Source organism: Rhinatrema bivittatum, chromosome 6 (genome assembly GCF_901001135.1).
Source record: "Rhinatrema bivittatum chromosome 6, aRhiBiv1.1, whole genome shotgun sequence".
Taxonomy (NCBI): domain Eukaryota; kingdom Metazoa; phylum Chordata; class Amphibia; order Gymnophiona; family Rhinatrematidae; genus Rhinatrema; species Rhinatrema bivittatum.
Window position 1 is genome coordinate 267,859,347 of NC_042620.1, and position 26,811 is coordinate 267,886,157.

The 26,811-nt window shown below is 46.0% G+C and overlaps 1 protein-coding gene across 5 annotated transcripts in view; it reads left to right on the plus strand.

Annotated features, from left to right (window-relative positions):
- LOC115094264 (zinc finger protein 436-like) overlaps nt 1-26,811 on the plus strand; it is an 88,618-nt gene that overhangs the window by 13,150 nt on the left and 48,657 nt on the right. For all 5 annotated transcript variants that reach the window (XM_029607136.1, XM_029607137.1, XM_029607134.1 and 2 more), the window contains one exon: nt 7,540-8,058. In XM_029607136.1, the coding sequence (XP_029462996.1) occupies nt 7,555-8,058 (504 nt within the window). In that variant the 5' untranslated portion in view covers nt 7,540-7,554. The remainder of the gene's footprint in view (nt 1-7,539; nt 8,059-26,811) is intronic.

Sequence of the window (26,811 nt, forward strand, 5' to 3'; positions counted from 1 at the left end):
CACAAACTGCCGATAGTAACTACATTGTTAGTTTAGCCAGGAGCAGAACACAGGCTAATTGAACAGGCTGATGTTTTTTGTGAAACAGCTGGTCTGGTAGCTGTGCAACGGGGCAAGGTTTGCCTGGGGGTAATAGGCTAGGGATACAGGAGCATTTCCACCATCCTGGTCTAGGAGTGTCACAATCCAAACATTTTTGGAAAACTGAAACATTCTTCCTTTGACAGTTACTGCATGCCCAGTGTTCTTGATCTGAGAGCTGACAGGCTTGACAGTTTTGATAACTTGGATAGTTCAGGGTTTGGCAACAAGCGCAGATAAAAAAATCGTTGAGACTGAGACATGTTGTGGGTAGTGGAAAAAAAAGTTGACTCACCGGATGGGTACAGAGTCCTGTCTCTCTCTGGAGGTGGATGGCTTCAGCATACTGTTACGGTTGGGCAATAGCCAGTGTGGTGAACACCACCTACAGGGGTAACTCAGGCTAGAGAGAACAGGAGTCACAGTAGAGTTTCTGACAATGGCTGGAGAGGAATCTCTGGTGCTGGCTGTGAGGAGTCTCTGATACCAGGTGCTGGCTGAAAGGAGTCTGTGGTGCTGGGAGCTGGCTGGAAGGAGTCTGATGCAGGCTGGAGTCTCTGATACCAAGCGCTGGCTGGAAACAGTCTGTGGTACTGGAAGGAGTCTGGTGGAGCTGGGTGCTGGCTGGAAAGGAGTCTCTGGAACAGAGTGCGTGGGGGTAAGGGTGAGCTTCAGGAAACACTGGAACAGCATGGATATGAGTACAGGTAAGCATGGTCTGAACACTGGAACTGGGTGCAGGTATGGGTGGAATCAGGAGAGCATGCAGGTAAGTGTGAGACTGACTGTAGGTAAGTGTGAACTGGAATGAGAGAACCAGAGAGAACAAGACTGACAATGAATGGACTAGACATACCAAGACAATACTAACACTGAACATAAAACACAAAAGCCCGAAAGCAATAAGCAAGAAGGCAGGACACAAAGCCCGAAGGCAGCAAGGCAAAGATGCAGGACACAAAGCCCGAAGGCAGCAAGGCAAGGAGGCAGGACAAGAAGGGCAGGGCCCCAGGCCACGGAACAAGACAGAGAGCGAAAAGCCCGAAGGCACACAGAAGGAAACAGGAGGCTAGAGCAGGGAGCCCAAGGGAACTCAATGCCAAAGCACTGAGGCATTAGCTAGGCGGGGTTAAGTAGGAAGTCCAGGTCCTGGAGCAGATAGGTAGGACAGACTGGCCCAGCCAAGAAAGCGTGCTCGTGAAGGGCCTCTGGTGGTGAGGAGGCTGCAAGGCAGCCATAGTCGTAACTCATTGTCAAATTAAGTGTAAAACATTGATAAAGCAGGCTAAGAGAGAATTTGAAATGAAGTTGGCCGTAGAGGCAAAAACCCATAAAAACTTTTAAAAATATATCCGAAGCAAGAAACCTGTGAGGGAGTTGGACCATTTAGATGACCGAGGGGTTAAAGGGTCATTATTTGTAATATTTCTTCATCCCCAAGAAGTTTGGAGAACGCCATCCAATCTTGGACCTCAGAAATCTGAACAAACACCTACATCAAGAGAATTTCAAGATGACATCTCTAAGCACAATCCTGCCTTTCATCCAGCTGAAAAATTGGATTTGCTCTCTCGACCTCAAGGATGCTTATGTGAAAATCCCTATACACCCTTCTTGCTGGCAGTACCTTTGCTTCAAAGTGGGGGAGAAGCATTATAAATACAACATATTCCCATTTGCACTCTCATCTGCCCCCTGAGTCCTCATAAAATGCTTGGCAGTAGCTGTGGCACAGTTGCAGTGCACGAGGATACAAATATTCACCTACCTGGATGACTGGTTAATAGTAGTGCTGAAAAAAACTGTGTTTCTCTCCGACGCTACATCGACCATTCATTGCCTGTAATCACTTGGCTTCTTCATCAATTACAAGAAATCTGTACTTCAGCCTGCATAACGCCTACAGTTCCTTCCTCTCGACAGGGCGATAACTCTTTGAATTTTGGCCAGCCACATTTGGCCACTGCCAATGACCGCAGCTTATCACATACTAATATTGTTGGGTCATATAGCAGCAGCGATTCATGTCAAACCCCTCACATGCTTACACATGCAACGTTTTCAGTGGGAACTCAGAAATCAGTGGAACCAATTCTTTCAATCCCTATCCTCCAGAGTTCATATCACAAAAGAGATGGCAGAGGACACAGGCTGGTGGCTACAGTCTGGGGTGTTAGAATCGGATGCTTCACTTCGCCCCACCTCATACCAGTTGATCATGACAACCGATGCCTCCACTAGGGGTTGGGGCACACATCTGAATCAATTCAAAACACAAGGTCTCTGGACAATCAGAGAAAAGACGTTTCACATCAGTTTACTAGAACAGAGAGCAATGCAGTATTCAAACATGTACTTTGAAGGAAGAGCATTATGATTTATACGGAAAACACGTTGCTATGTTCTACATAAACAAACAGGGAGGCACCCATTCCTAGACCCTCTTGCCAGGAGGTGGTTCAAATTTGGGAGCATGAATTCAGTTCGGGACAACCATACAAGCCACGTATTTACCGACAAAGGCAGACAGTAGAATATTTTGTCCCTACGAATGGTCCCAGTCACAGCAGATATCCCAGTCATCCCAGTCACAACATCCCCTATTCCATCAATGGGTTTGACTGTGGATAGACCTTTTTGCTACTGAAAATAACAGAAAGGTGGATCAATTCTGCTCTGTCCGCCACAGTCTCCTGTTTTGGATGTCTTCCTTCTATCATGGACGAGGGGTCTCATATACACATTCCCTCCAATACCATTAATGTCAAGGACTAACCAAAAATTGATACACAACAGAGCCCCCGTAATTTTAATTGTACCCACCTGGCCAAGACTACAGTGGTATACGTATTGGATACACTTTTCAATACAGCGCCTGATTTCACTAGGGAGCAAACCAACCCTCCTAACCCAAGAAGAGAATTTCCTACTTCACCTACTACAGTCATCCCCGAACCTCACTGCTTGGATATTGATCACTCAGTCCTACTGTTATGAACCCTGCCCGCGGAGCTAATCCTCGCGAGCAGGCTCCGCTCACCTTTTGTTGCTGCCTTCTGCCCGACGCGGCACGGACGCCGCCAAAGTCGGGCCTTCCCGCACGGCCAGAGCCGCAGACTCGATTTCCCCCTGTGGCCTGGAGGCCGCCATCAGGTCTCCTCCTCACCGCGGCTAATGCTGCGGACTTTCAGCGTCATCTTCACGGCACGGAGCTGCTGCCGACGTCTTCTTTATCTTCGAGGCCAGAGGCCTCAAGCGGCTGGAGCCACTGCCGTCTTCGGGGCCTGCCTCCAGGCCCAGCCCTGCTTCTACATCATGGACGTCGGTGCAGGACCGCTGTCCACAGTCCTGCACAGCCAGCTTCCTTCCTCCTAGGCGCACGGCCGCGCCTATCTTCAATATTTAAAGGGCCCACGGCCGGATATGCCCTGGGCCCCACCTTTGTGACTATTTCCTGCTCAGCCCTATAAAAGGGCTGGTCTTGCCATTGTTTGTTGCCTTGCATCGGAGTTACTTCACTCTGGAGGCTCCTGCCTGCCAGAGCTCCGTCAGGTCTTCTGTCTTCTTCGTGGAGCTCCTCGTCTCATCTCGTCTTGTCTTCTCGTCATATCTCGTCTTGTCTTCTCGTCATGCCATGTCTTCATTGCCTGAGGTCCCCATCCAGGTGTGCTGGTGTCTCATCTCCTGGTGTATCGTTTCCTGGTGTTCCAGCCCTCCTTGGTGTTCGTTCTTGCTCCGGAGCCTTCTGTTCTGCCGGCCGTGGATCTCCGGGTGACGCAGCTTCGTCATGGGAGATGCCAGCAGCGGACTGGTGTCCTGTGCTCCTGAGCCATCTTGTCCTGCCAGCCTTTGTGGTGCTTCGGATGACATCTGGCTCCGTCATCGAAGTTCTGCCTCGGCTGGATTCTTCCCTGCGCTTGACCCGCTCTCCTCGTGGTCCGTGACCAGCATTCTGGGCTGTGTAGGGCGCGTAGTAGGACAGGGTGGTCTGCGACCAGCCCATTGGGTCCGCCCGTGAAGGTGGGCTGAGTAGGGCGCCCTGAGACACAGTGCCAATGTCTTCCTGCCCAGCTTCTCGTCTCGTCTGGACGTTGTCAAGTTCCTCATCTCGTCTTTGATGCCGTTGCATCAGCCCTGGTGTCATGTCTTCAACAGCCCTGGTGTCATGTCTTCGCTTCAACCTCGTATGTGATGCCGTCGCATCAACCTTGGTGTCATGTCTTCGTGTCAAGGCCTCCGTCTGCCCTCATCCTCAGGCCGGCCTGCTGCTCCATGCCAATCCAAGCGGCAGGTCCGAAAGGGCTCGGAACGGTCTGAGAACCGTTCACCTACCAACATCATCTTGTTGTTTGGTGCTGAGAGCTTGCAGGCCCGGCAGAGGGTAAGACCGTGTCTCTGCCATCCTGGGACACGTCGCCAACCCTCTGTTCGGTCCTGGATTTGTCTGGGGTCGGGCTGAGGCCCAAGGGTACACTAAAACACCCCGATTTGTAACACCAGCTCAATGGGACTTACCAGAACCGATACAAAACACCTTACTGTCTGCCAGGAAACCTTCAACCAGATGCAACTACTCATTGAATTGAAGGTGTTACTCCTACTGGTGCACCACGCATGAGATTGACCCTTTCACCTATGAGCTTCAACAGTTACTGGCCTACCTCCACCATCTTTCACAATTGGATCTAGTGACCACATCATTGCAGGTGCACCTCAGTGCCATCGCAGCCTACCTCCACAGGTTAACCATTCTATCTTCACCCATCTGCTAATATCTAGTTTCATGAAAGGCCTCCTACAGCTTCATCCACCAATGAAAAAGTTTCCAGTCCCCTGGGACATCAACATTCTTTCTAACCTCACTAATAAGGGTCCCATTCGAACCTAAGGAATCCGCATTGTTGAAGATCTTGATATGGAAAGTTCTCTTCTTGGTTGCGGTAACCTCACGCAAGGAGGGTTAGTAAACTACAAGCCTTAGTTCATTACTCTCCTAACCTGCAATTTTTTCCATGACAAGGCAGTACTCTTAACACACCTACTCACTTTTTAGTTCCTCTTTTTTTTTTTATATAATAGTTCCATGTACTTACCTCAATTATGTTCTCGTTCCTGTTACTCTAGTTAATTGCAAATTTCATATCTTAACGTTAAAACCTGTTCCATGTAAATCTCTTTTGTTATAGTTAATACTGTTCCATGTAAACCGATGTGATATGCAATTGAATCTCGGTATAAAAAACCTTTTAAAATAAATAAATAAGCCAATCAATCTCACTTTCAACTTTTTTCCCCAAAGCCCCATAAGCACGAACAGGGAAAAAGTACTCCATACACTGGACTGCAAAAGAGCTTTAGCAAACTATAAGCACAGAACGCAAGGCCATAAGAAAGCATCTCAAATATTTGTCTCATAAACCCCAAGTTTTTTTTAACTTGAATACCTCCTGTATACAGTACTTCTATTCAATGAAATAAATTGATCTCACACACCCGTAAAAGCCCACCAGGTGCAAGCGACAGTTTCCTCTATACACTTCAGAAACGTGTCCTTAGAAGAAATCTGCAAAGCTGCTACTTGGTTATCAGTGCATACCTTCATGTCTCACTACTGCCTTGATGCATTTGTGGCCATGGATAGCTCAGTGGGATGAGCAATATTGCACCATGCAGTACCCACATAGATTACTGTCCATGAAGGAGTCCAAATTACTGATTTCTCAATAATGCTATGCTGCAACACTCATAGAAACATAGAAATGACAGCAGAAGAAGACCAAACGGCCCATCCAGTTTGCCCAGCAAGGCTCATACTTTTTTTTTTTCTCATACTTATCTGTTACTCTTGGCTCTTATTAACCTTTTGGTTCTATTTCCCTTCCACCCCCACCATTAATGTAGAGAGCAGTGTTGGAACTGCATCTAAGTGAAATATCTAGCTTAATTAGTCAGGGGTAGTAACCGCCGCAATAAGTAAGCTACACCCATGCTTGTTTCCCCCACCTATGTTATTCAGTCCTTGTTGGTTGTCTGTATAGATCCACTTTTCTTCATTCCCCTGCCGTTGAAGCAGAGAGCTATACTGGATATGCGTGAAGTATCTGTCTTTCTCCCCTGCCGTTGAAGCAGAGAGCTATGCTGGATATGCGTGAAGTATCGGTCTTTCTCCCCTGCCGTTGAAGCAGAGAGAGTATCAGGCTTATTTGGTTTGGGGTAGTAACCGCCGTAACTAGCAAACTACTCCCTGCTTTTTTGTGAATGCAAATCCTTTTTTCCACATTTCCTCTTGCCGTTGAAGCTTAGAGCAATGTTGTTGTCGCGTTAACCGTGTGTGTGATTATTGAATAAGGGCATTATCTCCAGGTAGTAGCCTTCATTCCCGTGAGCCACCCACTATTCATTCATGTCCTCTAGACTTTATGGATCCACAGAGTTTATCCCACGTCCCTTTGAAGTCCTTCACAGTTCTGGAGGAAGTGGTGAAGACCAGAACTGTGAAGGACTTCAAAGGGGCGTGGGATAAACACTGTGGATCCATAAAGTCTAGAGGACGTGAATGAAGAGTGGGTGGCTCACGAGAATGACTGCTTACTACCTGGAGATCATCTTGGGACTCCCCACTGAGCATGGCTAATTCAGCCTGCTTACCAGAAACAGTATTTTTTGTAGATAGCAAAATTAATTAGCCATGTGAAATCCACCCTCTTCCCTGGACAGCATCAGGTTACTTAAGTTTTGATACAAATTGAGGAGCTTCTGTAAAATACAATTGCACAGGATATCCCGCACATGCCCAGTAAAGCTAAAAAGCTCTATTAGCTTGGAGAGACAACTCCACCTCATGCTGCCTGATGACATCACCCACTGTACATGTTTAATTCATGTAGCTATCTACGGAAAACACCATTTATTGTAAGCAAAAACTTGCTTTTACCTGCATAAAGTGCACTTAATGAACATGGGTAAATGGGCTTTAGAAAATTGCTATGATAGTATGTTATATTTTCTTTTGAAAATTACCCTCTAAGTTTGTACCTGAAGCATAGAGGATAAAGTGATTTGCCCAAGGTCATAAGACATGGTAGTGGAATTTGAACCCCAGTTTCTCTGGTTTATAGTCCACTGCTATGCTATGCCTCCACACTAACAATATTTCAAATTTATGTGAATATTCACAGATTTAAACTCTTTGAAGGTAGTGCAGATCTTAAAAGGTTTTGATTGAGCTGGAATCTTTGAAAGTTTGTGTCTGAACCAGGTGATATGGATCAAAACTGGACAAAAATGGAGATTCTAGTCAAGTTATGTTAAGATCAGATTTATCCTTTTGATTGTGACCTGTTCCTATGCAACTCTGATTTTATCTGAACCAATTCTTCTATCCGTGCCTAACATTAGATGAATGTAGTGCATGTTTTATATCCTGTGTAGTGAATCTCCTTTCATTGTGTATTGTAGGAAGTTAGAAAGAAGATGCTGGAGCCAGACAACAGATCCAACTCCAGGGGCAGTATAATGGATTCAAGATTACTTCTGGAAAACAAAGCTAAAACCAAAGAACCAGGGACAAAGCCAAGATTAGAACTGAAAAGAAGAAATAAGATCAAAGGGGAGAGAATAAAACAAGAATCAGAGGCAGGAAACAGTGACGAGACCCAGAGACAAAGAAAAAAGCCAAGACTGAAAGGAAGCAGAGAGGCGTCCCAGAAGCGAGGATGGGAGCAAAGATCAGAATCAGGAAACGGGTCTGAGGCTAGAAAACAACCAAAATTAGAAGCTCAAAGCATAGATGAGGCAAGAGGACAAGAGTGGAGGCTCCCACCGAAAGACAAAGCTCAGACGGAAGGAAGAGGAAAACAGCAATGGCTAGAGCAAAGAAGCAGATCTAAAACCAGAGAACAAGGCACAGAATGGAAACTGGAGCCAGGAAGCAGAGTTGGAATGAGGGGCCGAAGAAGGAATCCAAGATTAAAGCTGGTAAGTGGTGCTGGGAATGAGAGCCCGCAGTGGGGTAATAACAGGAATCAGAGTGTGATGCTACAAGTGGTTGTGTGGAAGAGTGAGCAGCCCCTTAATCTGGATGTAGAGCTGTAAACAAAAAAAAACCCAAAAAATTGAGGAATGAAATCTTGCTGTGATGCTGCAAGCGAAAAATTTGTTATCAGTCACATTCTCTCCACTCCTTCCGGCATGTCCACTCTGTTGCAGATTTTAGTATCATTCGCAAATAGACAAACCTTACCTTTTATCCCGTCCGCAATGTCGCTCACAAAGATATTGAACAGGACTGGTCCCAACACCGACCCTTGCGGCACTCCACTCATCACTGCTCTCTCTTCCGAATAAGTTAGATTTACCATCACACATTGTCTTCTGTCCTTCAACTAGTTTGCTATCCAGGCCACCACCTTGGCACTCACTCCCAAATTTCTTGTTTTATTCACAAGCCTCCTGTGCGGGACCGTATCAAAAGCTTTGCTAAAATCCAAGTAGGTGATATCGAGCGCTCTTTCTCGATCCAATTCCTTAGTCACCCAATCAAAAAAGTCTATCAGATTTGTCTGACAGGACGTTTCCTTCATGAAACCATGCTGCCTCTGATCCAGCAATTCTGCTGCTTGTAGATAGTTCACTATTCTTTCCTTCAGCAGCAATTCCAATACTTTTCACACCACTGAGGTGAGGCTAACCGGCCTGTGGTTTCCAGCCTCCTCTCTGCTCCCACTCTTGTAAAGAGGGACCACCGCCGTTCTTCTCCAATCACTTGGCACCACTCCCGTTTCCAGGGATCTATTGAACAGGTCACGCAGCGGACCCGCCAGCACACCTCTGAGTTCCCTCAGTATCCTGGGATGTACATCATCAGACCCCATGGCTTTGTCCACTTTCAGTTTTCCTAGCTCTTCCCATACATTCTCTTCCGTAAACAGAGTTTCATCCATTCTACTCCCCTCCAGTTTCTTGTTAACTAGCGACGGTCCTTCTCTGGGGTCTTCTTTAGTGAATACCGAACTGAAGTATTTGTTTAATATTTCTGCCATTTCTTTATCTGTCTCCACCCATTGATCCTTTTCACCTTTCAATTTCACTGTACCACTTTGGACTTTTCTCCTTTCACTGATGTATCTGAAGAATGTTTTGTCTTCTCGCTTTACCTCTTTGGCAATCCTTTCTTCCACAGAAAGCCTGTGAGGGAGTCAGTTGGACCGTTAGATGATCGAGGGGTTAAAGGGGCACTTAGAGAAGATAAGGCCATCGCGGAAAGATTAAATGATTTCTTTGCTTCGGTGTTTACTGAAGAGGATGTTGGGGAGGTACCCGTAATGGAGAAGGTTTTCATGGGTAATGATTCAGATGGACTGAATCAAATCACGGTGAACCTAGAAGATGTGGTAGGCCTGATTGACAAACTGAAGAGTAGTAAATCACCTGAACCGGATGGTATACACCCCAGAGTTCTGAAGGAACTAAAAAATGAAATTTCAGACCTATTAGTAAAAATTTGTAACTTATCATTAAAATCATCCATTGTACCTGAAGACTGGAGGATAGCAAATGTAACCCCAATATTTAAAAAGGGCTCCAGGGGCGATCCGGGAAACTACAGACCAGTTAGCCTGACTTCAGTGCCAGGAAAAATAGTGGAAAGTGTTCTAAACATCAAAATCACAGAACATATAGAAAGACATGGTTTAATGGAACAAAGTCAGCATGGCTTTACCCAGGGCAAGCCTTGCCTCACAAATCTGCTTCACTTTTTTGAAGGAGTTAATAAACATGTGGATAAAGGTGAACCGGTAGATATAGTATACTTGGATTTTCAGAAGGCGTTTGACAAAGTTCCTCATGAGAGGCTTCTAGGAAAAGTAAAAACTCATGGGATAGGTGGCGATGTCCTTTCGTGGATTGCAAACTGGCTAAAAGACAGGAAACAGAGAGTAGGATTAAATGGGCAATTTTCTCAGTGGAAGGGAGTGGACAGTGGAGTGCCTCAGGGATCTGTATTGGGACCCTTACTTTTCAATATATTTATAAATGATCTGGAAAGAAATACGACGAGTGAGATAATCAAATTTGCAGATGACACAAAATTGTTCAGAGTAGTTAAATCACAAGCAGATTGTGATAAATTGCAGGAAGACCTTGTGAGACTGGAAAATTGGGCATCCAAATGGCAGATGAAATTTAATGTGGATAAGTGCAAGGTGATGCATATAGGGAAAAATAACCCATGCTATAATTACACGATGTTGGGTTCCATATTAGGTGCTACAACCCAAGAAAGAGATCTAGGTGTCATAGTGGATAACACATTGAAATCGTCGGTTCAGTGTGCTGCGGCAGTCAAAAAAGCAAACAGAATGTTGGGAATTATTAGAAAAGGAATGATGAATAAAACGGAAAATGTCATAATGCCTCTGTATCGCTCCATGGTGAGACCGCACCTTGAATACTGTGTACAATTCTGGTCGCCGCATCTCAAAAAAGATATAATTACGATGGAGAAGGTACAGAGAAGGGCTACCAAAATGATAAGGGGAATGGAACAACTCCCCTATGAGGAAAGACTAAAGAGGTTAGGACTTTTCAGCTTGGAGAAGAGACGACTGAGGGGGGATATGATAGAGGTGTTTAAAATCATGAGAGGTCTAGAACGGGTAGATGTGAATCGGTTATTTACTCTTTCGGATAGTAGAAAGACTAGGGGACACTCCATGAAGTTAGCATGAGGCACATTTAAAACTAATCGGAGAAAGTTCTTTTTTACTCAACGCACAGTTAAACTCTGGAATTTGTTGCCAGAGAATGTGGTTCGTGCAGTTAGTATAGCTGTGTTTAAAAAAGGATTGGATAAGTTCTTGGAGGAGAAGTCCATTACCTGCTATTAAGTTCACTTAGAGAATAGCCACTGCCATTAGCAATGGTTACATGGAATAGACTTAGTTTTTGGGTACTTGCCAGGTTCTTATGGCCTGGATTGGCCACTGTTGGAAACAGGATGCTGGGCTTGATGGACCCTTGGTCTGACCCAGTATGGCATTTTCTTATGTTCTTATGTTGATTACTTTCGTCATCTCCCTCAGTTTTACCAGATATTCTTCCTTGTGATCCTCTCTTTGGGATCTTTTATATTTCTTAAACACTGTTCTTTTATCTTTTATTTTATCAGCCACCTCCTTTGTGAACCAAATAGGTTTCATTTTTTTCTTGGTTTTCTTTACTTTTCTAACATATATATTAGTTGCTTCAGTAATTGCTCCTTTTAGTTTGGCCCAGTTCTAGAGGACTGCATCTTCAAAAGCATAGAGAGTAGAGCTAGTTTGCAGAAGAGCTACCAAAATGGTGCAGTATGTACTGAAAGCCCTATGAAGCAAGATTAAGGACCTAGATGTGCATGCCATATAGAAGAAGGGAGAATATGATAGAGGTTTAAATAATGCACAAAAATCAATTATTTTTCAGTGAAAATTCTAGAATAAGGGACTATGATATGAAGTCAATCGAGGGTAAACTGAGCAATTACATAAATAAATATTTCCTTAAAGAAAGAGTGATGGATACATGGAGCAGCTTCCAAGCAGTGTTTGTCGAGACAAGCTTGTATCAGATTTAAAGAAAGCATGGATAAGTTTGAAAGATCTTACACTGCAAGCAGAGCTGACTCTGGAGTGAGTGATGCCTTGGGTGTGGGAATCATCGATGGCGTTCCCTGCCTCCTGTCTATGGGCTGAATTAGCAAGGCGGAGGGGTGAACGTGGGCTCTCCTCCCCCTGGATTGCTGTGGGGCATGGGGGGGGGTGACTTTCTATCCCAGGGTGTACGCTGGATCTTTGTATCCCTGGCCTTTTTTTTTTTCCCTCCCTTCTCTCCTCTGCAGCTCCTCACTGGTCATCATCCCAATGGGGAAGTTTTCAGGATTGGGGCAGAGTGGGCCAGTCCTGGCTTCCTTGGGTTCTCACTGAGAGGGCACTCTGGCACACCTTATTTCCTCTCCAGGCGGCGGGCAGGATTTCCTCGCCCAGGGAGGGTCCCCAGCATGTGGGCTCCTGATCTTAGGGCGGGAGAGTGGTTTCCTCTGGGCTCTTCACCATTCTCTAAGCGGAATTTTCAAAGGGGCTCTGTGTGTAAAAATAGCATGTACACGCCTCTGTGTGATCTTGTAACTGTTGAGGCTACGCATGTATTTTCAGGTTCGAGCATGCATTTTACCATTTATCTCTAACTTTTACTATCTTTTTTGTTTTATCTTTTTATTTTTCTTAATGACTTGATTTTTATTATTTAACTTATTTTTAAACAAAGATGGAAAGTAATTATCGCATTTTTATGTGTAGTTATTTGATTTTTATGTATTTTGTCTTATCTTTTATTTTATTTGACTATGTAAACCGCTTTGATCAATTACGCAATTGCTAAAACGGTATAGAAATAATTTAAATAAATAAATAAATACCTGGCAGGATAAGGGGGCGGTCTAGGAGCGCTCCGGGGTGGCGTTCAGAAGTACATATAGTAATTGCTCTTTTATAAGAGGCATACGCGCATAAGTTACTAAACGCCTGCTCACCCACGTAAAATCGGTCTTGCCTGAATGCCCTGTTCAGGTGAATTAATTGATAAACTTGGAAGTGCCCAGCTTTTGCCACCTCACTTGAGTTGTTTGATTTTGTGACCTTGGCTGCTGAATTACTTGGGGCTTCTGTTACATTTTGGTGCCCAGTTGACGGTGTCCTGTGAGCCAGGCTGTGCCGAGTCAAAGCGCCCAGTGTTCTTGCAGTTCCCCGCCCCCTGGTCCGCAGGAGGAGGAAAGAGAGGTTTCAATACTGCTGACTGGTGTCTGACTGTTGATTTGGACCACAGGGGACACTGTAGAGATCTCCAGGGCACCGCACTGCACAGTTCAAACCACGAAACTGGCCCCAGTCAGTAGAAAAGGTTGACAGAGTATGAAGTGATTATTCTTCTGCTAGGTAGAGGGACCAGGGTTGGGGTTGGTGGGAATAGGAGGGAGAGAGGACCAGGGATCAGGCGGGGGGGGGGGGGGGGAGAGGAGATAGCTTGGGGGAAGAGGAGAGGTGGGAAAGGGAGGACAAAAGAGTGGAGAAGTTGTGTGGTGAGGTTGGGGGAAAACAGAGAGGGCGAGAGGGGTGACAGGTTGGATGGATGGTGGGGAAGACAGCAGGACTGATGAGAGGTTGACAGAGACATGAAAGGTGGGGAGTGGAACTGGGAAGTGAAGGGATGAAAGACTGTAGGGAGAAAAATCTTCAGACAGGACAGGGAGGGAAAAACACAATCTGGGTCAGAGGGAGAAAAGAACAATGGAGAGGTGGGGGCAGGCAATAGAAGAGGCTTCTTTTGGAGGAAGAAAAACAGATTGACGTGAGAGAAGGCAGCATGACGAGAAGAAAAGACCAAAGGAATGGGTAAAGGAAAAAGAAAAGAAAATAGTAAAAGGAATGGAAAACCCCCCCCCCCCCATAAAATAAATTATCCAGATACACCAAAAATATTGAGAAATTACTTTAGTTTTAGAATGTAAAATGAGTTTGCATATTAAATAATGTAAATGTTTGATATAATTATATGCAAGTGTATTGTAAAATCTTCCTCAAGGTACCACAGGAAACTGGGTGCTGTGACTATAATGACGTGGTATTTACAATAAAAACTGAAGTAATCAAGTCCAGGTTTTACAGCGTCTAGAAAAAGGCTGAGACAAACAGACCTGTCAGTTGAACCAAAGAAGTGTGTGTTGCCCAAATAGAGAAAAGGTAAGATGGTTATATGAGCAGGAAAAAGAAGGTAAAACCCAGAGGTGTCAAAGGTAAATGCAATATAAGTGAGCTGTTCTTCTAACTATGAAGGAGGTTTAGTCCTTTCTGGTACTGACGGGATACTATCTGCATTTCTTCCCACATCTCCAAGATATTGCTCTTCTTTTAACCGCCCAAAGGAAAGGGAGAGGAATACAGTTAGGTGGACTGCTGAGTGTGACCGCGCCTTCAGAATCCTGACGAATTAGTTGTAGCCTGCCCCCGAACCCACTCGCCTGATTTCTCTCAACCTTTCATAGTGCAAGAGGCTGTCTTGGAGATGGGTGTGAGTGCAAAGCTATTTCAAGAGAAGGATGGTGAGGAGCACAAATCTAGGGACCTACGTTTTTTATTTTTTGCCAGGAATTTTTCAGCGTTTATCACAAAAATCAAAAACCGGATAATCAATGGAAAAAGATGACTTGATTTTTCAAGGTAAATATGATTTTTGTTCTTGTTGTTATAACCACTCATAAATTCCTGGGAAAAATAACATAAAAACTGAGAACAAAGGTCCCTACGTATATCCGTACCTGGGGACTCTCTGGACTTGAGCGGAAACTCAGGGAAGTCTCTAAATGCAGACCCCTCCTGTTCCCTGTAGTCTGCCTGGGAGGGAGAAACATGAGAAGCACAGCTCTCCTTCGCTGTGCCCATGCCAACATAATTCCCTGCCTTCCTGTTCACTGCACTGCAGGAGAGGGAGCAGAGTTGCTCTTCTCTGCCTCGCCCCCTCCAGCCCTCCAGTTTCTTGCATGCTGCCTGGGATGGGCTGCAGTCGGAAGCAGAGGCTGTTCACTGCCGAGTAAGATTGCTGCACAAGCCCTGTGTGTCCATGACTAGGTAGGGAGAGAGTGGGGGGTCAGGGATGGGAGACGGGGGTGGGTGGGAAACCTACTGAGATGAGGAAGTTGGGAGAGTGCTACAGTCAAGAGAGGGGACGGAACGGATAGAGCTGGGGGTGGGATGAAGACAGAGAGAGAGGTCATTTGTGTGTGAGAGAGTGTCAGTGGGCAGGGGGGCATGGAAGAGAGAAACGTTGATGTGCGTTCTCCTTCTCTTCCCGCCATCCCCCTGCTAATCTTTCCCAAATCTCAGGGAGGCCGATATTCAGTGCTACTTTAATCTCTGAATATCCAGCTATGTTCAGCAGTCCCCACTTATCCAGCTAAGTAAATAGCCAGACATCTAAGGGGCGGGCAATGGGTGGATCAGGAAGGAGCTACTTATCCACCTACAGTAGACAGATAAGTTAGACTTGCTTAATAGCAGGCCTCAACTTAGCAGGATATGAGTTACCCAGCTAAGTGGTGATTTCTTTGGGTATATTCAGCAGCATAGCCATGGTGCTGAATATCCTTTGGAAGTGAGCCGTATAATCTTATCCAGATAAGTTCCATAGCCGTTCAGCTTTGAATATTGAGGCCACAGTGACCACATCTCATAAGTTCTCAGGTAATACATATACAAGCTGAAAGCTCTTCCCCCCAAGAACAAAAGGTCCGCTATGGTATAAGAGGACTTCTTAAAGCTAAAATGAGCATTAGAAGCCTGGCCTGAGACATAAGAACATAAGAAATTGCCATGCTGGGTCAGACCAAGGGTCCATCAAGCCCAGCATCCTGTTTCCAACAGAGGCCAAAACCAGGCCACAAGAACCTGGCAAATACCCAAACACTAAGAAGAACCCATGCTACTGATGCAATTAATAGCAGTGGCTATTCCCTAAGTATAATTGATTAATAGCCATTAATGGACTTCTCCTCCAAGAACTTATCCAAACCTTTTTTGAACCCAGCTACACTAATTGCACTAACCACATCCTCTGGCAACAAATTCCAGAGTTTAATTGTGTGTTGAGTGAAAAAGAATTTTCTCCGATTAGTCTTAAATGTGCTACTTGCTAACTTTATGGAATGCCCCCTAGTCCTTCTATTATTCAAAAGTGTAAATAACCGATTCACATCTACCCGTTCTAGACCTCTCATGATTTTAAACACCTCTATCATATCCCCCCTCAGCCGTCTCTTCTCCAAGCTGAACAGCCCTAACCTCTTCAGCCTTTCCTCATAGGGGAGCTGTTCCATCCCCTTTATCATTTTGGTTGCCCTTCTCTGTACCTTCTCCATCACAATTATATCTTTTTTGAGATGCGGCGACCAGAATTGTACACAGTATTCAAGGTGCAGTCTCACCATGGAGCGATACAGAGGCATTTTTGGAAGTTTGTTCAAATAGGTTTCTGATCATCATCCATTGAAACAGCTTAATGTGATGAAGGAATCTCTTCATCCTCGTTTGCTTGCTTCACACCTTACAAGATGCGATTAGACAATACATGCCGGAGACTAATACAGAGGGTTACTGGGTTACATGCGGAAAATACAAATGCAGGGATATGTAACATGAATTAAGCAGGAATACAATGAAAGAGGGAGACGTACTGAGGGAATACGATAGGGAGTAAGCATCCGAAAACGGCAGTAGTCGTGGAGCAATTTTTGCATCTTAAAGTTTTGTATGCAAAAAAAAAGTGAGAGCTAGGTAAGTCACATGGCATCTTACTGATTTGTACAGGACAGTGAGGAGGCTAACTGCAGAGATTTAAGTGATTACTGTTAGATAAAAGTCAGGGAAGAAGGAAGTTTAAGGAATACGTGCAGAGTATTTTGAGGCATGAGTTGTCTGTGTGGGTATCCCCGACCTTTTCGGTGTAAAGCCGTTCACAGACCTGCCCAAAAATGCAGCCCGTTCGTGTTAATAAGGTCCTCGCCCAGGAGAGGGTGTGGAAGGACAAGCATCCTTTCAAGCCTGGGGCATGTGAGGGGCCAGGATAATCCTTTCCCCCTAGAGTTTGTTGAAACTCCTTTTTCTGTATGTAGGTCTTATGCGGCAGAAACGTTTGTGTACTTTCTCAGAGGACTTCAGTTAACTTTTTTTTTTTTTTTTTAGAGAGCAATTTTTAAAGTCATTTGCTAGGGTCAGAGTGAGTTACCTAAGTAAATTGCTTACCTGTCCTCGGTCTGACGGAGAGTGCGTGCAGTATTCCACAGTGCATGCACTTTTAGCCAGACGGTCGGGAGAGGAAATTAATGGGGCATAAGTTTGTATTTTCAAATCTGAATGTATTGTTTTCTATTGAAATTTGGCAAGTTGTTGGGTACTTTGTGTCTGGGAACAAGTTTCAAAGGGAAAGCATGCACATGTCTGTCCTTTGAAAATAAGATGCAAAGTCCGCGGGGAACAGGATACCCATGGACTTTGCACTTAGGTTTGAAAATTGTCCTCACCCCCCAAAGTTTAAACTTCTAGACGTTTGCTGTTATAAAAGTCTCTGACAGTCAGAGACTGAGCCCCTGAAGTGGAAGGGTGAGGGGCTCCACTTAGCACCCAGCGCTGATATTCTTAGATTGATTCCCTGGTGTTTGAATAGAAAGAGGAGGAGAATTGGAGAGGGGCCCTAACCCGCATGAAGCGGGAGTGAGAACATGAGTGCTGCTTTTCTTCTTTTCCTTTGCTGCTCAGTACCTCTGCTACTCTTTTTCTTGCATGCAGGAAAGTGATCCCTCCGCCATTCAGACACATTAGACTGCAGAATTATTGCAGACACAAACGGGGGGAGTCTGTAAAGTCTCCCAACAGTTTCTGGTAGCTATAAAATCAGGTTGGCTATAGGAAGCTGCAGGTTCAACCCCCAAAATAATCAGGATATTATTTGCATGATTAAATCAAATTGTAACTTTTAGGCTTTATTTAGCTTGCTTCAGAAGGAAATACAGTTGAGGAGCCTGGCGCTCTTAGCCAGTAGGGGGCTGCCAAGACACTTGCTTGGTTTTGTTTGTTTTACTTTCTGCTAAAATGAATAAAGTTCACACACATCTTGTATATATGCATGTAGGAAGCCTTGCTAACCCAGAATGTAAAAGAGATTTGTTTTAAGTGGGAGGGGAGGAGGGCGTCTAAAGTTACTAGGTAATGCAGGGCTGGTATGACCCACAGTGCAAGCCCTGCACTTGCACGGAGTGGTGAATTGGAGGGCGCAGTGGCAGCGGCACAACAAGATTGCAAAAAGCCTCGGGGCCACTAGTGGATCCCAACCACTGGTAGTTGAAGATTGCAAGAGGCCCCATGGCTTCCAGTGGACCCCATCCTGCTGGCAGCCAAAAATCACGAAAGGCTCCAGGGCTGCCTGAAGACCCCATGCTGGCAGCAAAAGATCGCAAAAAGGCTCGGAGCCACCGATGGATCCCATCCCGCCAGCAGCCGAAGATTGCAAGAGGCCTCAGAGTTACCGGTGGCATGGCAGAAGAAAAGAGAAAGAGAGGCCCCAGACTGCCAGCAGATCTCATCCCACTGGCGGCCAAAGATCATAAGAGACTCCAGCACAAATAGCAGCAGAAGGAAACAGAGGGACCAGTAGACCTGAATGGGAGCATGCCATGTGTGAGAGAGCAAATGAATTTACTGCGTGTGAGAGGGAACATGACTGTGTGTGTGCAAGAGAGAGAGAGGAACATGTCTGTGTGCGTGTTTATGTGAGTGAGAGGGAGCAAGTATATATTAGAGAGACTGTGTGTATATGAGAGAGAGGAGAAAGTTTGCCTGCCCCTTTTCCCCTTTCTCACTAATCCATGACAATCCAGGATGACTAGAAATCAAAAGTTCCCAGGTATAGAGAGTGGGGTATCTTTTTAAATCTTTGTTAGTTTTAATTATTATTGAGTGTTATTTGATGTGTCTTTTTAAAAATATTTTATTGGTGTTTGGGAAATTTTTTAACATGTTAATATGAGTTTTTAATTATTGGATGCTCTATTTGTCATCTGTTTTGAAATATTTATTCTGTTTATTAGTATGGTTTTACTATTATGATTGATGTTTTATATTTCCTGATTTTATAGTTTGATGTTTTATAAGGAAAGGTGATGTATCTGTTTTCCACGATTGCATTGCATATGAAGGCTGGGTTCTTGTGGTTTCCAGTTCAGTTTTTGTTTGCATGTTTATTTATATTTTATGGTCTCCTTATCCTATATTTGGTGAGGCTCAGTCTTTGTTCTGCATGTGAGGTGAGGTATTCTGCTAGCATGTGCAGGGATCTATAGCAGCCTGGCTCGTTCTGTTTTATTAAACGGAGATGTAGTGGTGTTTCGAGTTTGGTATAATAATTGTAGTGTTGCTTTTTCATAAGTAGAGTTGTTACTGTTTGAGTGCTGGCAGTTAGTGCTATTTTGGTATGAGAGGTTTACTGTATTGACATTCTAATTCAGTTTATTCATAGCTTTCAGAGGACCAAGCTCACACCTAACAAGCATTACAATGGACTTAATACCTTATGGGTTCCAAGTGTATTTTTGTGCTTTTAGTAGGGTTTTTTTTGGTTAGTACCATAGACTATTTTAATTGGTATTTTTCCCTCAGAAGAATGAATGTCCTTTTTCATGTAAAAACTTATTACAAATGCATAATGTTTAGTTGTGTGAAGAGAGAGTCATTTGGGGGGGAGGTGGGGGGGAAGTGGGGGACCAAGGCTGTAAGGCACCTAATACCCTTGTGCTGGCCCTGGTGTACATATCTCTGACCGGGATATGTCTCCCACACAATTTAAATTGGCGAGAAGGTGGTGGTGGGGGGGGGGTGTCACTTATTCTTTCTTGATTTTTTTTTTTTCTTCAGAATTTCTATGTCAGTTCTCTTGTATGTAGGGCATATCCACCAGTCCCGAGGCTTTGCATTGGGGATCAAATATTTGGTGGTTTCAAAATTCAAAGAATGTGCTTTTAGCAATCTTTAGAGAGTGGGTTACTACAATTTCTCATAGGAACTAGCCCACCAGATAGCCACCGTTTCCTGCAAATGAACTTCATGCCCACTGTTGGTACCACAGGGAAGAAGTCTCCCAGATTTGCCCACCGGAAGTCTGGTTGCCTTACTCTTTACCTCACCGCACCTGTAAACCATGTTCCCAACACAAAAAAATAATTGTTAGGAAAGTTCAGAGCTGAGACGACATTGCTCATTGGGAAAGGCTGCTTTACATTTCAAACCTGATTGTAGGCAGTTTGGGGCGGATTTTAAGAGCCCTGCTCGCGTAAATCCGCCCGGATTTACCCAAGCAGGGCCCTGCGCGCCGGTGCGCCTATGTTCAATAGGCCTACCAGTGCGTGCAGAGCCCCGGGACTCGCGTAAGTCCCGGGGTTTTCCGAGGGGGGCGTGTCGGGGGCGTGGCCGAGCGGCACGCCGTTTTTGGGGCGGGACACAGCGTTTCGGGGGCGGGCCCGGGGGCATGGTTTCGGCCCGGGGCGGTCCGGGGGCGTGGCCGCACCCTCCGGAACCGCCCCTGGGTTGCGTCTAGGCGCGCCAGCGGCCCGCTGGCACGCGGGGATTTACTTCTCCCTCTGGGAGGCGTAAATCTCCCAACAAAGGTAGGGGGGGTTTAGACAGGGCCGGGGGGGTGGGTTAGGTAGAGGAAGGGAGGGGAAGGTGAGGGGAGGGCGTTAGCAAATTCCCTCCGAGGCCGCTCCGATTTTGGAGCGGCCTCGGAGGGAATGGAGGCAGGCTGCACGGCTCGGCGTGCGCCGGCTACACGAAATCGGTAGCCTTGCGCGCGCCGATCCAGGATTTTAGCGGATACGCGCGTATCTACTAAAATCCCGCGTACTTTTGTTTGCGCCTGGAGCGCCAACAAAAGTACGCCAACGCGCCGTTTTTTAAAATCTACCCCTTTATTTTTTATAACTATTCTTTTTTTATTTTGTTTTGTTTTACTGTGTTGTTGATGCACATTTTGTGGCTGGCCTGGTGGCTCCATGGCAGTGCTATGCACTGCCATGGCCTGGAGATCCTGCAGAGGTAGTGTTTACAGCCTCTGGAGGGGAGGAAGTCTTGCCTATGGCTCAAAGGCCGAAACCCTGTGGCTAGATCTAGGGTGCAGGTTAGCCTGATTCTGCAGGGGAACTGTGGTTTGTGGCCATTGGCCAAGAGCTGTCATAATGGCTGGGCTGAGTTGAGTGTGGCATATAAAAATACAGCAAAAACTCCAGGTACTTGCAGATGAAGGCTCGTGGAAGCCCAAAGAAGTAATAGGCAAAAGGGACACCTCCTCAACTCTGCCAAAAATGTATTCTGGGATAGATGTAGCATGCACACTAGGTACTTAAACTATTGCAGACTATTCAGAGTATATGCTAAATGGCTTTAGTGCTTAGGCCTTTAAATAAATTTCAAAAGAAAATCAGGCAAGGTTTTGGAATAAAAAGTGCTTAGTGAATATGATAATGAAATTAGATTTTAGAGAAAAGCACCAATCTAGGATTTCATCTAATCGCTGAATTTAAGGTTAGAAAGGGATTTTTTTTTTTTGCTGCTGTATTATTACAGACTTTAGGACTATTTTACAATCAGTGATACATCCTAGTCTGGATTACTGTAATTCATTATATGCAGGCCACCCTCAGTACATAATCAAACCTCTCCAGTTAGTTCAAAATGCAGCTGCCCACCTCTTAATCGGTACCAGATGTCATGAACATATTTCTCCTGCACTTCAGCAACTCCATCCAACAAAGCATTCGACACAAACTTGCTACAATCATAAGAACATAAGATATGCCATACTGGGTCAGACGAAGGGTTGATCAAGCCCAGTATCCTGTCTTCAACAGTGGCCAATCCAAGTCATAAGTACCTGGCAAGTACCCAAACGTTAAACAGATCCCATGCAATACAAGCTGCCTTAACCACATCCTCTGGCAACGAATTCCAGAGCTTAATTGTGTGTTGAGTGAAAAAATAATTTTCTCCGATTTTTGTTTTAAATGTACTACTTGCAAACTTCGTAGAGTGCCCCCTAGTCCTTGTATTATCTGAAAGAGTAAATAACCATTTTGCATTTACCCATTCGAGTCCTTTCATGATTTTGTAGACCTCTATCATTTCCTCTTTCAGCAGTCTCTTATTCAGGCTGAACAGCCTTAACCTCTTTAGTCTTTCCTCATAGGGGAGCTGTTCCATGCCACTTATCATTTTGGTCGCCCTCTGTACTTTCTCCAGTGCAGCTATAACCCTTTTGAGATACGGTGACCAGAATTGTACACAGTATTCAAGGTGCGGTCTCACCATGGAGCGATACAGAGGCATTATGGCATCCTCTGTTTTATTTGCCATTCCCTTCCTAATAATTCCTAACATTGTTTGTTTTTTTAACTGCCACAGCACACTGAGCTGATGATTTCAATGTAATTTGAACTCTGATACCCAGATCTTTTTCCTTTTTCCTGAGTGGTAACTCCTAAAATAGAACCTAACATTGTGTAATCACAGCAAGTGTTATTTTCCTTGTATGTATCACCTTGCACTTGTCCACCTTATATTTCATCTTCCATTGAGGCCCAATCTTCCAGTTTTGCAAGTTCCTCCTGCAGTTTATCACAGTCCGCTTGAGATTTAATTATACTCTGCATACTTTTGTGTCATCTACAAATTTGATCACCTCACTCATCGTACCTCTTTCCAGATCATTTATAAATATATTAAAAAGCATGGGTCACAGTACAGATCCCTGAGGCACTCCACTGTTTACCTTTTTCCACTGCGAAAAGACCATTTAATCCTACTCTCTGTTTCCTGTCTTTTTTTTTTTCCTTCTTTATTTAACATTTTCCTTGAACACATAAACGATGTAAGATTACACCCAACAACCACAAATTAGATCATAAGACTTACTAATACCATGTGGGCATTTTTAACTACCATACATCCGATGTCCCAAATTCAATAATGATAATAATAATAATAATTTCAACTCGCCCCCCCCCCTCCCCTGCCCAAGGGTAAGCAACATAAGCGGCAAGTTCTCTTTGTACGGGAACCTCCAGTGCTCTGGGGGTTAGAGATGTTATGTACTCCCGCCAGATATCCATGAACACAGCATATCGCTTCGAAGATGATCTACGTGCTGACAGGTATTCGAAGACCATCGTTTGGTGCAGTTGTATCCTCCAATATGTGAGAGATGGTGCCCTGGTGTCCAACCAATGTGCCAGTATAGACTTCTTAGCCAGAAACATATCTTTATAGTCCGACCTAACCCTTGTTTGTTATGGTCCCGGTCACGTGTGCTGTGACCAGGCCCTTACCTCCATGTTCCTGGTCCCGCTCCCGGTTCAGCTGGCGGAGTTTGAGGCCTGTGTGGCAGCGTCCCCGCGGGGGCGACGCTGGTGGGAGACCTTCGGTGGACGCCCTGTCCCTAGGCGCGCGTGCAAGGACGCTTTTGTAGGCCTGTTCCTGCCATTCAAAACTCCGCCCGCTTCCTGATGTAAGCCGGCCGCAGAACCTTAGTCTTTGCCTTGCAACGGGGTTACCTTGTGGTTCCCAGTTGCTCTGTGCCCTGGAGTGTGTTACTACTTGCCGGTAGTTGCTCCGTTCCAGCCTGGTTCCTGCTTCAGACTTTGCTTACGTTCCAGCCTGGTTCCCGGGTGGGCAGGGTCTTCTTGCCTCGCGCGCGGGCTCTCATGTTGATCAGCCAGTTTCAGAGTTGGACCTTGCTGCCTTCTCCGACGGCTTGTGACTACCTGCAGGTCTCGGGCTCCTTGGCTTCTACCATCGACCTAGTCCCTTGGGCTTTTCTCATATGCAACCATTCCAGAAAGCTTTTCTGTCCCGTTGGCAGCCAGTGGCGGAAGTTTCACACAGACCTCCCGTTTTTGGGCTCTACCATCGCCCACTTGTAGTGGTGGTTTTCCCTTCCTCATTTGCTACAGGGAATGCCTCTCCAAGTCTCTCAGTGAACGATAGTAACCTCGAACGCCAGTCTCTCAGGCTGGGGCGCTGTCTGCCTCTCCCAGTATGCCCAGGGGATCTGGCCAGCAGCTCAGTCTCCCTGGCACGTCATTTGATTGGAGGCTCGGGCGGTGTTCCTAGCTCTTCTGGAGTTTCTCTCCCTCATCCGCGGCAAGGCGATACGGGTCTTGTCCGTCAACTCCACCACCGTGGCTTACATCAGTCGCCAAGGAGGCGCCCGCAATCCGCTGGTGGCTCTGGAAACCAGCCGTCTCTTCACCTGGGCAGAGTGACATCTACAGTGCCCGGCGGCCTCCCACATCGTGGGCAAGGGGAATGTTCAGGCCGATTTTCTCAGTCGTCAGTCGCTCGATCCCGGGGAGTGGGAACTCTCCGCAGCCATGAATCTCATCGTCAACAGGTGGTCCCCCCCCCCCCCCACCTGAGCCTCATGGCAACCCTTCGCAATGCCAAGGCAAATTGGTTCTTCCGCTGCTGGGGGGAACATGGCTCGGAGGGCATAGATGCTCTGGCTCTCCCTTGGCCGGCGGACGTCCTTCTGTACGTGTTCCCCCCCGTGGCCCCTGGTCAGGAAAGTTCTCAGAAGAATAGAACTCCACCGGGGTCCCGTGGTTCTGGTAGCACCAGAGTGGCCGTGCAGGCCGCAGTTTGCGGATTTTCTCAACCTAGCAACGGACGGACCTCTGCGGCTACGCCATCTTCCTCGGCTCCTTCGTCAAGGACCTGTATTTTTCGACCAGGCCGATCGCTCCTGTCTAGCGGCCTGACTTTTGAACGGCGGTGCCTAAGGCGCAAGGGCTACTAGGAGGAGGTCATCTCCACCTTGCTGCGGGCCCGGAAACAGTCGACTTCCCTGGCGTACGTGCGTATCTGGAACGTGTTTGAATCTGTTTGTGCGGAGTCGGTTATTTCATCGCACTCCGCCCCGATCCGTTAGTCCTCTCCTCCAAGAAGGTCTTCTCCTCTCTCGGCTCTCTCCTGGGTCAGGTAGAAGGTCATCACTGAGCGGGCCACCCAGATGTGATTTGGTGCTTGAAGTGCATCAAGCATCTACGTCCACCTTCTCGACCGCTTGCCCTTCGTGGAGTTTTAATCTGGTCTTTCGGGCCCTCTGTGCGGCTCTGTTTGAACCTCTCCGTCTCGCTACCTTGAACGCTCTTATGCTTAAGACTGTCTTTCTGGTCTCTATCTCTTCTGCTCGTCGGATCTCTGAGATCCAAGCGCTGTCCTGTCGGGAACCTTTTTGCGATTTTCTGATTCCGGGGTATCCCTCGTGACTGGCCCTTCCTTCTTAGTGAAGGTTCTTCTAACCTCCATGTCAACCAGTCGGCAGAACTCCCTGAGTTTTTCCCTGCGACTGGGGACGATCTCCATAAACTTGATGCCATACAAGTTCTACTTCGCTATCTCCAGGTTACCAGTGGCTTTCGGTTCTCGGTCCATCCTTTGTCCTCTGGAGTGGGCCCAATCGGGGTAAGCCGGCTTCTAAGACCACTATAGCGCGGTGGTTGAAGGAAGCGATCTCCTTGGCCTATCTTTGTCAAGGTCGGGCGGTTCCCGAGGGCCTAACGGCTCATTCACTGCATTCTCAAGCTACTTCCTGGGCGGACAGTCAATCGGTCCCTCCGCAGGAGATTTGCAGTGCCGCCACTTGGACGTCCTTGCATACTTTTGCTCGACACTACCGCCTGGATGTGCAAGCTCCGCTTCTTGGTTCTTTTGGGCTACATGTGTTTCGAGCGGGACTGTCTCGGTCCTACCCAGTTTAGGGAAGCTTTCGTACATCCCACAGTCTGGACTGATCCGGTTACGTACAGGGAAAGGAAAATTAGTTCTTACCTGTTAATTTTCATTCCTCTAGTCCCACGGATCAGTCCAGACACCCTTCCCTGTTTGTCTTTCTTCTGTCCTCTCGAAGCTTGTTTTTCTTGCAGATTCGTAGATTTCCACACATCTTTTTGTGCCTGAATACTGAGCAAATACACCAGAAGCCTTGGCTGATCAAGCACCAAGTATGTGCAAGAGCAGTTAGTCATACCATATTTCTTACATTGTTTTACATCTGCTCCATTGAGCTTTCTGGTTACTTGCTTGATCCTATTCTGGTTTTGTTGTTTTCTGCTTTGACAATGGTTATACTGAAGGGTTACAGGATAGGCTCTGTCCTCATATAGGATATCCTTTCAGTTTTAGTCTGTCTCCACCTGCTGGAAAGGAGGCTCAACCCACAGTCTGGACTGATCCGTGGTACTACAGGAACGAAAATTAATAGGTAAGAACTAATTTTCCTATTTTAGTATTGTCCCAAAGTTTGAGGGTTTTTTGAAGATCTTTCATTATGAAATGCCGAACTTGTAAATAGGCAAAGCACTCAGTTCTCGGAAGCATATATATGGTTTGTAAGTCCTGAAAGCTACATACTTGCCCAGTATCAGTTTGTATAAACTGATACACACGTGTTAAGCCCTTTTTTTTCCCATTGACTATACAGCCCCATAGTGATACCTGGGGGAAAACCTGGGTTCCCCCAGACCGTAAACACTGGCGTCCCGGTCCAGGGCCCCCGTAGCTTTGCACAAAGGAATTTCCATGCCTGTCTGCACGCATCCACCATGGGGTTACTTTGAAGCTCTTTGGGAAGGGAGCGGACTGGTACCTGCAGAACGTTTCCCAGCTGTACCGGAGCGCTCCAGGCCTGCAAAAAGGAGCAGGGGAAAAAAGTTCTGCATCCCATACCCAATCATAAACGTGGCATAGCAAATAGGCTATATTATACCGCTGCAAATCGGGGCGGCTCATGCCGCCTGCTATGTAGGACATTTATAGTTTCGGTAATGCCAGTCTCGCCCGTTTGTTTCTCCACAAGAAAATGGGTAGTGCTCTGTCCAGTTCTAACAAATGCATTCTCTTTGGTCTAATGGGTACCATTTGAAAGATGTATAACCATCTTGGTAATTCTATCATTCTGAATAATTGTATCCGCCCTCCCAGTGACAGAGGCAATCCTTGCCATTTCTGTATTCTCTCCCTGTAAAAGTACCTTCTAGGTACACCTGGCCAGAACCTACATCACTAAACATTTGTATGTATTTTTATGATTTAATGTAACCGA